Below are 17,357 nucleotides of genomic sequence, written 5' to 3'. Positions count from 1 at the left end.
TCTGGAAGACATCAGCTATAAGCAAAAATGCAAGATAGGAGCAACAGAGACCATTGGGGTCTTATCTGCAGAGACTTCTTTTGTTGTGAGTGAAATGCATAAAAGATACACCTCCATAAGCCCTAAGATATTTTTATTAACCAAGTTGATGTTATCCAAGATAATTTCAATCCCATTTACTTCCTATAATGAAGATAATACTGCACAGTGTATAAATGTCCCCATTCTGGGACAACCTGTGTTATAAAAATGAAAGATTGACAAAGTAATTGTTATTTAAAATATCAAAGTATAAACACAAGACATAAAACTCGGTGGAAGCAACAATATAGGAGTTGCTGAACCAAATCAAATTAATAGCCCATCTAATTTGATTTTTGTTTTCAGCACTGACCAATACTTGACACATTGGAAATTAAACAAAATTTATGCACCTACTCAATTGTGCATTGTGTTACTTCTGGAAGGAAAATTCGTCCTGGTCCTTGCAGGTGATTAACTTATACCCTGAAGCATGAGATTTTATTGTCTTTAAATCACTATCTAGGCTTACAGAGCTGCAAATTTTATGTTAACAGTTATAAAATGATCCATTCCATTTGCAAATTCAGACTCTGTGTTTGTCTCAACAGCTCTCCCTGGCATGAATTCTATGTTTACCTCATTCTATAAGAAGAAAAATCATTTCTTCACGTTTCCAATTCACTCTCCTTTAATGCAATCTGAGGGATTAAGTTTCTTTACTATCAATCATAGAAATAGAGAACTTCTTAATTTAATTAATATTGTTTTGTATTGTATATACATATAAAATATGTATATTTTTATATGTATATAATATACATATATGTACATAATATATTATATACATGTATGTATATATAATATATAATATACATATAAAATGTATATTGTATATACATATATATAGTATGCATATATATGGTCTTTTTTTAAAGATTTTGTTATTTTGGTAGTTAATGAACTACTCCTTAAGGCAGAAACAAAAATCTCAATTTGATGTGTGACCTTAAAGTAAATGAATCCTATTGCTTTTACTTAACATACCAGAATACAACCATCCAAATTCTGTCTCCTCCTGGGTTGGCACTCATGAGAAGCTGTACTCTTATTTTAATAATGCTGCCTTTTTTTTGGGATATTTGGGAACTTCCCTACTGGAATTCTCTTCAGAGCCTGTGGGACACTGTTTTACATATCCTCAGACAACTCTTTGTCTTTTGATGGCAAATTTGATTTTTGGAAACAGCTAATAGTCAGTGGAAGCCAAGGCTGTGGGTTCCATGTAGGTGATGTTTGGGGAAAAGAATGAGATGTGAAAACTATGTAACAAGATTGATTTTCTTGTGTGGCTCATAAACTTTTCCTGACTGCAATCCTAAAAGAGGAGTTTCAAAAAATTTTTTGAACTCTGGGAGCAATAATAAAATGGGTTTGTAACCTCCCCTGGTGACTACTTTGAATGCAATACTCATTTGGGGAATTATAAATTCTGGTCTATGTGGTAAAATGAAAGTAGTTCCATGGCTTTAAAGTTACACATTATTTTCAGCATAATAATTCAGACTCATGTCTAAGAATTTCTTTGTCTATGGAAAAACTATATTTCCTTAAGCTTTACTTAACAGCTCAACTGAATGTGACCTGCAATAATGTGTAAAAATTGCCTAAGTCAGGAAGCCCCACCCTTGTAATCCCATATAGGGTTCAAAGGACCATTTCAATTAAGAAACCCTTAGAGATGAATATATTTCTGTTTACATTTAGATAATTTCTTATTTTTATAAAGAGATAAAAGGATGATGTAAAAATTATTTTTAATGTTAGCTTTTAAATTTCTTTATATCAAAGTAGTTTTAGTTTAGTTTTTTTTTTTTTTGAGGTGGGGTACTGGGGATTAAACTCAGGGGCACGCAACAAATGAGCCACATCCCAGCCCTATTTTGTATTTTATTTAGAGACAGGGTCTCATTGAGTTGCTTAGCACCTCACTTTTGCTGAGGCTGGCTTTGAACTCTCAAATCAAATCCTCCTGCCTCAGCCTCCAGAGCCACTGGGAATACAGTTGTGTTCCACTGAGCCCAGCTATACGAAGTAGTTTTGAAGCCAAATTAAAAATATGACCCAGCTAAATTCTCAATGATACACAAATCTTTTCCTACTCCTTTGCACACCTATAATGCTAAAAATAAAATTAACAAGAATTGCTTACATTTATTAAGCGCTTCCTGTGTTCAAAATCCTGAACTACAGAGTTCATCATTAAATATTTAAAATTTTATTTTATTGTGGTAAGAATACTTAACATGAGATCTATCCTCTTAAATTTTTAGGTGGGCAAAAATTGATTGTTTACTATGATACAAGAGATCTCTAGAGCTAATTCATCTTGATTAGATGAGACTTTAGGCCTTTTGATTAGCAGCACCCCATATCCACCCCAGCCTTGTGCAACCACCATTCCACTTTTTGAATCTCTACATTTGATTATTTTAGATACATCACAGAAGTGGAATTGTGTAGCACTTGTCTTTGTGCAAATGACTTATTTCATTTAGTGCAATGTCCTCAAGTGAACCATGTAGTTTATATAGATTTTCTTATTTTATCCTCCTGGAAATTCTATGGCATAGATGGTGCCTTCTCTGTTTAACACTTGAGCAAGTTGAGTCATGGAACATCTAAGCAACCCAATGAAAACATGGAGTTAGAAAGTAGAAAACCTGGAATTTGAACCCAGATTCTTTCATCCCCAGTGGCTCCAGACTTTTCTGTCCTCTGAGCACTCTCCCAGTATGACAGTGGTGGTTCTTTTTGAGGTCCTCTAATATGGCTCCCTTAAACCCATACAGCCAAACTCTAGATAGGGCAGAAGGGTGGGAGGGGAAGGGAGGGGGCAGGGGGTTAGCAAGGATGGTGGAATGTGATGGACATCATTATCCAAAGTACATGTATGAAGACATGAATTGATGTCAACCTACTTCATATATAACCAGAAATACGAAAAATTGTGCTGTATATGTGTACAAAGAATTGTAATACATTCTGCTGTCATTTATTTAAAAAAAAAAAAAAACCCCATACAGAAATGTGGAGCTTGAGGGTACCTCAGAGACCTTCAACTCTCATTTATAAGCTTCTGCTTTTATATTTTTTAAGGAAAGAAATTTTTTAGTACAACAATTCCAGATTTCAGCAATGCCCCGATCTGATTAATGCTTCTAGTTTGAAATGGAACCTACAGCGAGAAAATGGACTTCGAGTCATCTCTGTCTTATGTCTAATTTCCACTGCTGGTTTGAGCACCCTCTCTATTTTGCGGGTTTAATAAACTTGATTCCTCTTTTCTCTGCTACTACCTTTTCATCTTTGATATTTTAGCAATTATTTTCCCTTTCTCACCTCTCCCTTTACTAACTTACAGAGTGTAAAATTGAGTAAGTTATTCTGGGGTCTACCTAACTCTGTTTGCAAGACTCCATGCTCCTATTGATGGGTAATTGCAGCATGCTGGAGCAGTGGGGAGTAGCCCAACTGGGCATTTCTGTCACTGGTTCCACATGACCAGGTGAAGCAGCAACTCTTCTGGGACAAGGTGGTACAAAGTAGTGGCTTCCAAACCCTTTGCAGGGCCAGATTCCCTGAAGGTCTCTGGTTAGTCTCTAGATGCAGTGATGTGGTGTGACAGCTACGAGTACACAGCCTGCTGGGGACCAGGGCCTTGTTTAAGCCAGGGTGGTTATACTCTAAACTATTCATATGTAAAAGGAGGCACCGAATTTTATCAGAATAAGAGACACCAGTTCTAAGGATGCAAATATTTGACAATTGCTCAGGCAGAGAAAAGCCTAGAACCTTTGGACCGGGACACTGAGGAGTCTGAGCCCTCATTCTACCACTAGTGTTCTTTCCTCACCATGGGCAAGCTATTTAGTCTCTATCCAGAGAGAGCAGGGCTCTATCCTACTGAGCAGGACAGTTGTGGTGGAAACCGAATCTACACAAAAAGCCTAGCACAGAGTAGGGCCCCGAGAGGCTCCCCAGTAGCAGGATGCCATTTGTATTTGTGATCTTACTGTGAAAAAACTTTCAATCCAACAATTTGCTGATGATATGTATGAATGTGTCACTTGAAAGTACAAAGATGAGAATATTCATTTATTTTTTGGAGGGGAGAGGGAGGTAGATTTCAAGTTTACTGAAGCCTGGGGTCATGTTAATGAATATGCTGTATTAGATGGCATATCATACAAGTAAACTAAAGAATTAATGACTGAAAGGGGCGGAGAGCATTGTTAATCCCATGACAGCTTCAGGTTCTGGAAGAAGCAGCTAATTTTAGAGTACAGCTTCAAACTTCTAAGTATCAAGACACATTCCACTAGAATCTCTCCTACCCATCTATGTCTCTCAGCACCTAGCCATCAGCCTGACATGGAGCAGGTGTTGAGCACCCTGTGCTGGATGCAAAGCACATCCCAGAGAGGAAGCAGCAGACCCTGATGTGACTGCAAATGACCAAGATCTACTGGTCTAGGAATGAAAAGCCTTATTTGGCAAAATGAATGCATTGCAGAGAAAACAGATTCCAAAATATGCAACTCTGGAGGAGTAAACCAAAGTTGCTGGGAAGAACCTTCAAAAACAAACACAGCATTCTAGTTAAAACAGTTTTTCGTGGGCAAGAATGACCTTTGAAGAGAGAATGACTCTGGGGAAATGGGGTTTGGCAGATGTAGCAGGGCCCATCAGAAAGACCAAGAATAGGACTTTGGTCACACCTCCCTCCCCCCCCCCCAACAAAAAGAAAAGGAAGAAGGGCCAAGGAGTGGTTTAGATCAATGCCAGCTTCATCACTGTGTCTCTGTTTACCTGAGTGCTACTCTTCCTCTTTAGTGAAATGTTGGGAATCAAACCTACTTCAAGGAGTAAGGCAAGAGTATTAAGGGAACTCCTGCACATAAAGTGATCCTTTAAAAATGTCCACCTGTTCATGCCATCCCCTACTGAAATCCACTCAGTGGCTTCCCTTCCAAGTGAGAATAAACTCTGGTTCCTTTTACCATCCTGCAAGACCTTTGTGAAGGGCTCTTGTCCACCTTCCCAGGTTCATCTCTATCCATGCTCCTGATCACTTAGCTCTGGAAATACGGATCTCCTCTTAACTCAGAGAGATGTTTTGCACCCTAAGTCTTTGCACTTGCTGAAGAGCTGCCTGTTTTACTTTCCCCTTAGTCTCTCTTTTTCTGCAAACTTCTGTCCTCCTTGGATCCCCAATTTCAATGTTACCTCTTCCAAGAAACTATTGCAAACCCCACCCAGCAGATCCTTTGCTTTATGCCCTTAGGTTCTAAAATACCTTGATTATTTATTAGTTTAAATTTTCACTATTGGTCTCTCAATATAACAAAAAGTTCTTAATGTCTAGGGAATGAATTTGCTGGTTCACCATTGCATCTTCTGAACCTGGCAAAGACCACATGCCCAGAAAAAAACTTACCAAATAAATAATGAATTAGTGGACAAAAATTTTTAAAAAAATCAACAGAGAGCCTGGCTGTCACATGTGATTCCTTAAAATTTTAACTATTATATTACAAAGAATTTTCTCTTTGCTGCTTGCTTTAAGACTTTTGGAATAGGGAAATAATTTAAAACATGGTTAAAAAACCTATAATGTAGAAAAATATATGTTTAGATATGAATGGCTATTATTTTTGCCTAGTCACAACTAAAATGGAAAAGAAATGAATTTTTATATATGTACCATATGCTTTGGGAGGGTAGCTTGGTACATTTTCTGTAGTTGTGTAGAAGGTTATACAGCAAATACCTGCTCACATACAGCATCAAGAGAGTCATTTTTTCCCAACCTGGAAAAGTGATTGTAACTTTCCTTCAATTTGTATACCATAATAGATAGTTGTACATAAATAGAGATTCAACAGCTCTAGCAAAATCCCCACTGCCAAAGAGAAGAAAAATGTCAGAGTAAGCTGTAAAAAAAGTGCTTGGTTTCTTAAATGTAGAAACGGCAATTCGCAGCATTTATATAAATTGCCATATACTGGGGGTTGCAGCTCTGAGGCTGAATAGTGAGAAAAGTTGCAGCTAAGAGCAAATCTGAGGACACTTGTTTTGGAAGTAAAGGCTTAGTCAGTACTATAGCATTCTGGCAATCTGCATGTCATTAACCAGAGTGCTTTGTATTGGGACTGGAACTTCCTGTATTGATTTTCTCATGTGTTAAAATGCTCTGAAACTCTATTTAAAATGTTCAAAAAGAAACTTATCTTGGATGAGATAGAGAGAATTCATTTTTTCCAAGTCTCCTTTATATTTGGTCCATCGATCTGTAGCAATATCAATATGAGTAATGACTGAAAGGATCCAACATTTGCTTATTTTTTGTTATAATTTTATGTGCATTCCGTGTATTATATTTATGTATATTTATCCACCAAATTTTGTTAAGAGTTTATGTACATTCTGTGAATTATATATGCATATTTATATGTACATACATATACATCTATATGTATGTGTATATATATGTATATACACACATATTTTGGTGTACACACACACACACACACACACACACACACACCAAAATGTGAAATGGTAACAGTAGAAAATATAAACAGCTTCAAAAAGAGTTAGATGAATTAGCAATGGTGAGCTCTAGCCTGAGACAATGCAAGAGAGTTAGAAGGTGAAATCACGAATACTAAGTTTTCTCACAGTGTCATATTTTAAAAGTGGAATAGGCAGTCAAATTAGACCAACACTACTGAAATTCCTTATTTGTATTTTGCCCTCTTTCGTATTTTTTCTGCATCAATCAATTCAGCATATATTTTCCTTTAAAAGAAGCTACTTTATATAATTATTTTAGAGTTGTTAGAATGGGAATGGATATTTGTAGATGAAAAAAAGGAAGTATTTCATGCGTGAATGAGATGAAGTCCAGAGCCCCAGGGTCACAATGAACAAATTAACAGCCAAGTCCAGACTTGAGCTGACACAGTGCCAAATCCTTCTAGACTCAACCCAGTCTTTCTGTGGTCACCTCCTTGAGGATTCTGCGAGGGGAAAATGCACTTTTAATAACACGAGACCAAACTGAGAAAATTCTTGAGTATTTCCAAGAGCAGGATTCGGTGTGTAAGATATTCTGAAGCACAAAACACTTTTAAGTGGTGTTTTTATTTTCAAACAAAATGATGTGATTTATTTCTTTCCCTCATGGCCAGCTTTTTTTCTTTAATCATGATGCAATGAGGCTGGAACTTAAAATAGTTGGCATCTCCTCAGTAAAGGTCAATGGGAAGGAGGGAGGTGATTTAAGAGTTGGGTATGGAGAAATGGAAAGTTGGTTCAGGATTAAGAATGTATCACGATTACTCTACCAAACCAAAAGTTCATGCGTGGACAGCTTTTTATGAAAAGCCAAGAGGGTGATGCTCTGATCTTTTAGTGATGAACAAATATTTCCATAACTTATAGCTTTGTTTAGGATGGTATTTTTTTCCCAACAAAGAAGACTGTGCAGAATGCTAGAGTGATCTTTTATGTTTTTAAATGACTATCAAAGTCTGCACAGAGATGGCCACAATCCGTCACAATACCACACAATTGCACGTTACCTTGGATACAAGGCTGGCTCTGTATGCTGCAAGTTGCTTCAGGTACTCCTTCTTTGCAGCCTCGGTTTTCTTTTTATAGACCTGTGACAACAACAAAGAGTCTTAAATTAGAAAGTGCATCTGCTTTTGTTTTCAGAGACACACAATACAGAATGATAATTGCACACACATACATATAATTATATAATAATATATATATCCCTGAAGATAGTGTTTTCCCATGGAAACAAATTTGAAAGATCAGAAGTAGACAAGATAAGAAGATTAACAATGTTAAAATTTCACATTTTACATAATGCACATGAAAGGACTTTATCTGGGTTACTTTGAGAACAGAAGTAGTTGGCTTAGATAGATAATATTGATGAAGGTTCCCAAGGAAACCACACCTGAATAAATAATGTATTCATATTTATATGATGGGCAGACAATTCCACAGTGCTGTCATATCCTAATATTTATTTTCCATGCTAAATACAAAAACAAAGAGAAATAAAAAATGACATATCATGTTCAATAAGCCAATCAAAGGACATGCAATAGAGTTTGTAGTTTCATCATTAGTTTAAGATTTTTAGCATTGAGGTTCTATTTTCAAAGACTCCGGGAGTCAGGGGTCACAGTCAAGAACACATGTGGGAGTGGAAGGGGACCCCCAGTAGCTGAGGACCACATGTATGCCAGGCTTGCATAGGTCATGTCCCTTTCAACAAAACCACTGGAAGACAGGATCTGTGGACACCTCATTCTGAAAAGGCAACAATAGTCTAAAATGAATTTCCGTTTACACAAGTTTTCAGTTTTGAGAGGAAATTATCTTGAAAATAAAAGTAAAATCATCCAAAATTGGGCCAAAGAATGGAAAAAGGATTTGCTTGCATGCTAAAGGTCACATTGCTAAATTAAACAGAGAGGGGTCGTTAGATTGCAGAGTGAAAGATGGGCCCAGTGAACACACGTGGTCATCTGCCATTAAGCTTGATTTTTTCAAGGTTTTAGACTATATGTTTGGCAATCTTTTGAAATGAGCCCCCCAAAGAACAAAAAATTTTTTAACATTGGCTGTGGAAACGAAAATGTGTTTTCCTTGATATGACTATTTTAAATTTACCACATCTTGAATTTTACAGCAGGGCACAAGACTTTCATACTGCTCAGCTTAAAACCAGACACGGGTTAGTATTGAAAAGTGGCTTTAGAATTCCTCAGAGTATTTAAATATAAATTATGTCTAGAGACCAAATATCTGCTAGCTGGCAGGAGAGGTCAATTTCTGGTTTCTAATGATGACTGTGGGTTGCTGAGCCCAGTCTCCAACTGCAAAATTCAAAATGTGAGAAAAATTATTTACTCACGAATATTTTAATTACAGCAGATCATTTTATTTAAGGTAAACAAATGACTAACCTTGTCAACAGAATTATAATAAGACTCTATGAAATGAATGTGCTAATTATTCTCCTGTAGGTAGGCCTTTAGGCTTGACTTTTACACTTGGCATTTTGGTGTAATAAAGCCAATTTTAAAAAGCCTCAAGAATTAGTGCAATATTAATCATATGATCATTTGCCCTCACTACTAAATAGGAAGCAAAAGAAGAAACTTTAAAAATTCTATTTAAGAGTTTTGAATTTTTTAAAGTGAAAAGATAATAAATCTTTTGAGCAAGTACAGAAGTATTTCAAAATTACAAGAATATTCTAAATTATTGAACTGACTTATTGGAATTCTCATTCAAATCCCTTTTTGAAAATTTACCCAAGAAAACAGAGAAATGCTAGGGTGGAGCAAATGGTTTGAACAATACTCCATATCTCTTTCATTTGTTGTTTTTAAACAAAAAATAGTAGAAATCTTGAGAGACTTCTGTTTATAATTTTTCCTTAAACCTCTTTCCAAGACACAATTTGTAATTAATGACCTCAAACTGACAAAGTTTACATTTACTTTTAAAACCTTAAAACTGTTCTGAGAGGGTTTTCCTCCCACACAGATAGAAATACTATCGAGGACTTGGAAGGAAATATTTAGTAAATATATCTTTGATGGTAATACACATTTGTGTACCTTACAGAGTTGTATCATGTTTTTATTAATATGCTACACCAGGTGACCCTATCAGTTAACTGGGGTTTGTTTAGCTTCCAAAGGTAAACAGAACACACTTTGGTTGTCAGCAGCGCCCAAAGTGTCATTTCTTAGTAGCAGCAGATAAGATGATATTGCCAGATGGCCTGATTCTAGCATCTCTCATCTTTCTTTCATTGAGTTTCTATTGAAACAGCAATAGTGTTTCTACGATGCTATCCTTTCATGGGGCTCCTGGCAGTTAACATTTCACAAAGTGTTAACTTTCCTGAAATTTGTTGATTAACAACCAGGGGAGAAAGGTGGTAACTCCATGCTTTTCAGGCTGAACATGTGCCCTGCTTTCACTCCAGGATCGATGTTGTTATGGGATACCTGACTAGCATTCAGAGTTCTCTGTTTTCTATAAATGGCTCCCTATTGGCTATTGATGATTGGCTATGTTGGGATCATCGTGTAAGTGCCTAAATGCCACTTTAGAAAAGAGTAAACTCATCACGTCACATTACATTGGATTAATGGATCCACTCTTTCCTGAATAGCTGCAGATGTTCAGAGGGAGAATTCAAAGGGGGGTAATTTCAGGAGGTATATTTCTGTAATTGTGTTTAAAGGGGAGTAGTCCAGATCAGAATTAAAATCCGAGGTGGTCTACACCACAATAATCAGAACCTCCACCTTTGAGAACTACCTAATGACTCCAATATACTACTCACTGTGTATTTCTCCTGATGTTACCTTTTAAAATTGGACAAGGATGTTGTTTGAATTTTATATTTAATGGAATTGTTCAAAGAGCTCAAATATAAGAGAATGATACTAGTATGTAAGAGTTACAGACACACAAGATAAGTGGGGGAAATTCTTATTTTAGAACATATTTTAAAATTTTTTTCAGTAAAATGTTCCCCCAAAATGTTTCAAATCTTCCAAATGGAGAAAGTGCTCTATTTGAAGACACCACTAAGCTTGCAGGATTGCATTTGGCAATGAATGACCACTGCACTGATCAAGTGCACAAACCTAACCTATGAGGATGGGTTTTGATTTATGTCAAAGTTAAGTTTCAGAAAGAAACAGTCTCTCTCTCTCAGGGAAAGACAAATATTTTAAAGGTATGTGATTCATACAGTAAATATTAGTACTCAGTTGAGCTACAAAATGGCTTCCAAATGGTCCACAGCTGTTTGAAATAAAGTGCAAAGTTGGCCAGATGAGGATTTAAAAATCATAATACATCATTTATCATTTTCCCCCAGCTCATCCAAACACTTTTGAATTCATCCTGCCCTAACTTAGTTATACGCTGTGGTTTGTTATTCCAAGAAAGCAACCATATCCTATTTAAGGGTTGCATCTCAGTGTTTAAACTAAAACATATATAATGGCTAAACTAAAACATACGTAGATACACATCAAATGGCAACTTTGGAGAATCTAAATCCTGTTCGCATGACCCAGTGATTCACCAAGTCATTTTAAAAATGCACTAAATACCAGCATGCACATGTTTTTATAGGCTGACGATCTCTAATTAAAATCAGCAGTTCCTCATCAATGAGGAAAACAGACTTAAACAGAAAAAAAATATTATACAATTTGTCCTTTCATTATTTCACTTTCTTCTCCTTCCCCAAACAAACAATCCATCCAACTCATACAAAAAAGCAACATCTTACAAATACCATTGAATTCTTTTTGACTTCTTTTCTGTTCTGGCTCTTAATCTCTACTAGTGGTTTATTTCGACAGTTATTATAGTCATAAGCAAAAAAGTGTAAAATTCTTCCAATTCTGGATTCTATTCAAACACTGTAGAAAAACCTAATTTTTTTTCAGTTTGGTTAAATTCTAATGTGATTTTCACAACAATTACCTATTTTAAAGGAAATGATTAGCAACATTGTTAAGTATAAAGAGGGATAATTTAATCACAATTCCCTGCTATGCTTTGGAAATTTAGAGTATATACCTTTGGCTAAGGCTGTTATTGTTTAGGTCAGCTGCAACAAGTGCATCTGTGTTGATATAGTGCTTAGCCCTTCACTGTGGTTAAATTTCCACCTTATGTTATTTGCTTGGCATTTTCTTAAAGACTCCAAATCAAGAATTTTTGCAAAGTTGCATTCAGAGGATAGGAAACAGGTAGTGTTTAAAAATGGGTTAAAAAAAATCTTGCCATTGATCATTTTTGAGGACTTTTAATCCTAAAGGGTCTCAATAATATTGGTATGATCTGTTTCTGGGATGGTAGGAAATAGAAGCATGCTCCTAGCCTTAAAAAATGACTATAATTCATATCTGCTGATTTATTAAATGAGGATGACTAGGTAGGTATGACGTTGTTTAATTAATTTTAGCCAGTGGATTGAGTATCTGCTATGTTCCTACTATGTTGCAAGGTACTGAAGCTATGGAATAAAAAATGTATTTAAAAATTGTCTTGACTGCATTTTTTTGTGTGTATGTGTCAGCCACTATATATGTACACACACACATGTATAATCTTTAATTCTCTCAATAACAATGCTGCATTGGTTGGGCACAATGGTGTACACTTATAATCCCAGCAACTTGGGAGGCTGAGGAGGATCACAAGTTCCAGATCAGCCTCAGCAATTTAGTGAGGAACCTCAGTAACTCAGCAAAAGGCCCTGTCTCAAAATAAAATAAATGAATAAATAAAAAGGAGTGGGGATGTAACTCAGTGGTAAAGCACCCCTGGATTCAATCCTCAGTTCCCCATCTACCCCCACAAATGAATGATGTTACATTGGTATTATCATGCCCATTTTACAGATAAGAAAGCTCATACTAGAATGAATAACCAATTTACCCAATATCTTAAAGCCTGTATGTGGCAGGCAATACCATGGTGGGAATCCAAGAAATCTGGCAAAAATACACATCCATCTTTGTTTGCTCAGTGGCTCTGCCTAGTGGTGGGAACTCTCTTTGATGCCTCTGTCAGGTACACAATCACAGGGTCCTGTATCTTGTCTACTGCTGAAGCCCCAGCATGCAAGGAAGTCTTTGGTTCATAATAGGTGCTCATGAAATGTAGTCATGCAACACTAAACAACAGGGTATGGTCTAAGAAATGGACCTTTGGGTGATATTTTAGTATGGGGACATTATGAAATGCACTTAAACAAACTAAGACAACAATATCTCTAGGCAATATAATTTTATGGGACCATCGTCAATTATGCAGTGCATGACTATTTATTGAGTGTATAATCCCTTGAAAAGGATTTTTTCTGTTATGAGTCAGCATTAGCATGAGCGCCAAGGACAAATTGCTAAATTGCATCTTCTAAGAGAAGATACATCCATGGAAATAAGAGGCTTGATGGACAGATATATAACCCACCCCAAACATTGTTGCACATAATACATAAATCACAACAGACTTGAATGAGAATCATGTTGGAGTTATCTCCCTTCATTTGAAATTCATGTAAACTTTCAAAGGAAATATCTATTCCAGCAGTGTATATGGAGTAGTGGCTCAGTGGTAGACCACTTGTCTGGCATGCATGAGGCACTGGGTTCAATTCTCAGTACCGCACAGAAATAAAATAAAGGTCCGTTGACAACTAAAAAATATTTTTAAAAAGGCACTAAATATGTTTGTACCCATAATGGTAAACAATAACCACAATGATGTACCAATACTTATGTATAGGTGAATTTAAGAAATAAAATATGCTCACCATGTCATGTTATACACTTTAATTTTTGAGTTTCAAATTGATGAAGATGAACGTCACTTACATGCTACAATTTTTCAATGAACAATTGTTTTACCTATCCTTTCCTCCTAGCCTTAAAAGAATGGGGAAACTAAATGTATGTGAACGGTCTAGTGCAACAGAATTTTCCTTAACCTTAAATATTGTTGACATAAAATCCAAATTTTATCATAAGATAAGGGGGAAAAAAACACAGCAGCATTTATGTAGTGGGTGTTTGAGCACCAGTGAGGAGTAAATGATTTGATTCTGTGGGCTCAGAGGATTTGTCAGCTGCCTCCTAAGTATAATTCTGGCTCTTCATATTCCTGCTGCTTCTAATTTAGCAGGACAGGCTCATAATTGAAGCAAATTAACTATTTACACTTGCCACTTCTACTAGGGAAGAGGACGCAGCGGCAGGGAAGAATGAGTAGGAAATTACATTCTTCCCACTTGTGTCAGATCTACCCTTATATAAACACATTAACAGTAATTTCATGAGGCGTCAAACATAGGAATAAATACTGAGAGATAAAATAATGAGGTGCTGCTATTGAGCTGAACTGCTGTGGCTAATATCCTTGGATATGAATTATGCATCCTGAAAGAAGGCATGTTATAGCACTCAGAAGGTTCCTCTGCAAGTGATATCTGCTCATTAGGCTCTGCATCTCCAGGTAGATCCACTCCCTTCTTTTAGGATAGGACCAGCATTTACAGAAATACCTTCTCTCAGTCCCTGTGGGCTTGGTGTCCCCCAAAGCACCACACTCTGAATAGGCTTTCCACTCCGTTTTTAGCATAACAGCATGTTTATTTAGCTCTTTGGCTGCAGCTTTAAAGCCATTTAATGTAATGTAAACAAGAACATTTTGTTTGTAATTTGCTAAATGTCTCACAGCCCAACTGTGTCTCCAATTAGGAACTTAAGGTTCATTTAGTAATTTACATCTGGTTCTGATTTAAGATGACTTTCCGGGGCTAGAAAGGACTCAGGAACCCTGGATTGCTCTTTGGACCAAACTGTTCTGCTTTCAGGATGAACTGCCTTTTTAATTTTGTCAGGTTTGATTTGTGCTATATTGTCACCGTGGAACCCAGGTCCTAGCCTAGTATGACCAGAATCTGAAAACTCAGAAGCCACAGAGGTATATAAGAAATTTAGCTGGAATATCATTAAAAAAATATGCTAAGGGTGGCTGAAACTCCAAGAAGCCTAAATACAAAGGGCGTGATATTGTTAACTTATTCTTTTTCTTTCTCTGTAGGTTCCAGTCAGTGGAAGTAAGTAGCAAAGACCAACATCACAGCATTATTTGTGTTTTATTCCCCTTTCTCCATCTGGTGCCTTTTAAACAACTTGGTATGCTTCTGAAATGGGCTCCTCATTGTCTTAGGAGTCATTAGCATTTAAAACCCCCGGTTGGAATCCCAAACACAATTCTCTTTCCATTCCAGATTCAGCACCATCTTCCAAAGTATTAAAATGGAGAGATCTCTGATATGTAGAGTTTGTTCAGTGGCTTTGGTAGGAATGATTCATGAGGGAGGTTTTGTGTTCCTGGAGGATTTTTATCGCTTCTTTCAGCTTCCTTTTGATTTCTCTTCTTTTGAAAGATTCTTTGCAGAAACCAAAGTACATATAGTTTCTCACCCGAATTGGATTCTGAAAAATCAAGATCTGCAGCGGCTTATTCCTGCCTATCCTCCACAACGAGGAGGAGAGGGTGCTGGGAATACACCGCCTCTCTATTAGTCATGTTCCCTCTGGCTGTCAAAAAAACATTCAGTTGTAATCCCACTAATAACTGTTTTTCCTTAAATATTGTAATTTCCTGAGCCCCCCCCCCCAAAAAAAAGTCATCAATAATTTTTTTCCCTTTTGCCCAGTTTGTGTTTATATTTGTAGCTATTCGTAATTGAGGGCTATTATGACAACAGGATTTTCAAACAATTGTGGCACGTGAGATCTTAGCCTTCTACCCCAGCCAGCTGCCTACACAATGATGAAAACACCATGTGGGTTTGTTCTGTAACATGCATGTTTGTCCAAAATTATGAGGTTTAATACTAAGCCTCTAATCTTCTCTAAGAATATTCCTTTAAAAATACATAGCAGTGTGCATGCTCCCCAATTTGAATATTAAATGAGAATAAAGCACAATTAATTTAAGTTTGAAACAGATATTATGGTATGTTGGCACCATGAGTCAACATAAAAGGAGAGAACAGGTGGTAATAGAGCATAATAACACTTTGGGATGTTTTGCTGAAATTTCCTGGTTGCCCAAATGTGCCTTTGAGGGAGGCTTGTTTGCTTTGCTGGCAACTCTTGCAAACTGTTGGGGACTGCTGCAGAGAGGTGGCCTGTCTGATGCAACATGCTCTCTTTTGTAAGCAGCATCAGATTTCATGCAGTTGACCCTCCTTTGCTTGTCCCTGGGATGGGCCTGTATCTTGTGTGTGTCATAAACCAAACCTTTTAGCATAATCTGCAGTCTTTCTTCTTTATTAAGCAAGATCATCTTTTATGAGGAAGGGACAGGCTATGTCAAATCCCTATTAAGTCAAAGGAGCATCAGGCTTGGGGATAAACCATCTTAGGGTGACCCAAATTTTTTGGTAACTCTCAAATAAGTATTCAAATTTTAAAACATTTACTTTTTATATGAAACAAAACATGGAGTTATTGCTTTCAAAGTATGTTCCAAAACAATCTTGGTTGAACTTTTGTTAGCAATTGGATTTTGATTCTGAGATTGCTTTATAATACTTAATGAGTTATATAGGTCACCTATATGCAATTTCATCCTTCATCTATAAAAATGAATTCTCCCCCAACTATTTACATGAAGAGAGATCCCAAAGGTAGACTGATTGTGAATTACTTACTAATTTAGAAAAAAATATAAGAGAAAAAAGGGAAAACATTTGTCATTATATATATGCCATTAAAAATCATAATTGTGATCCTGTCTACATTAGAAAGGCTTGGCCTCAATTTTGAAAACTAGAATAGGAGAATGAGAATAATTTCTCTTTTTAACATCACAGTTGTTCTTTGGGTCAATCTCATGTTCTTCGGGTCTGTAAACACCTTATATGGTCAGACAGAAAGGATGTGGGATATGATCTTAATGTTCTCCTCTTTCTATCTTAGCTATTTTTATTTATTTTTTTGTGGTACTAGGGGTTGAACTCAGGACTTTGCTTTTCTAGGCAAATGCTCTACCATGGAGCCTCCTTCTTGCTATATAAAAAACAAAAAGCCATATTACAATGGACTGGGTGGGAAGAAATCCACTGATTTATGTAAACTGCATTAAGGAACTATCTGCTTTTTATCATATGAACATTATTCTTTTCCATCAGAAACAACAGGTACTTCTTTTTTAATATCGGTAATATAAAGGACCAATCCTAGACTAGGCAAGACCTTCACCAATCTTCCTCTTTGAAAACCACTGATCCTGAATGTGGGAAATAATTAGGAAGACTGGGATCAGAAAGCTAGAAGTAAGATGAATGTTAGTAGAGGCGACTGACATTCCTTAAAAGAAGGCTTCTGACAAAAGTAGAAGCTAATGTAGCACCAAGGAGCCTGGGAACAATATTCCTCATTCAGTCACCAAATCTTGGGTAGAAAAGATGGGCTGAGCAGGAAATCATGCCTATCTTTTCATGAACAAGAGTTGCTGCATGCAGTCCTTAGGGAGGGAAGTTGCTTTCTGGAAGCTTCTTTCAGGAAATTCAATCTCAAAAAGGAAAAAAAAAAGTTTAAGTGTACTGAAGCTGAGTGTATATCCAAGAATACACAGAGGGGTTACTGGAGCAGAGAGAGAGGTGTGTCCTTACACATGAC

The 17,357-nt window shown here is 36.6% G+C and overlaps 1 protein-coding gene across 1 annotated transcript in view; it reads right to left on the bottom strand.

The window, feature by feature from the left end:
* Positions 1 to 17,357, bottom strand: part of TOX (thymocyte selection associated high mobility group box) — a 303,612-nt gene that overhangs the window by 12,088 nt on the left and 274,167 nt on the right. The window contains exon 6 of the mRNA XM_081266666.1: positions 7,671 to 7,751. Within this exon, the coding sequence (XP_081122792.1) occupies positions 7,671 to 7,751 (81 nt within the window). The remainder of the gene's footprint in view (positions 1 to 7,670; positions 7,752 to 17,357) is intronic.

This window comes from Spermophilus citellus, assembly GCF_964194105.1.
Source record: "Spermophilus citellus genome assembly, chromosome: 14".
In the NCBI taxonomy this organism is placed as follows: Eukaryota; Metazoa; Chordata; class Mammalia; order Rodentia; family Sciuridae; genus Spermophilus; species Spermophilus citellus.
The sequence above is the reverse complement of the archived record's forward strand: the minus strand, read 5'-3'. Positions and strand labels throughout refer to the sequence as shown.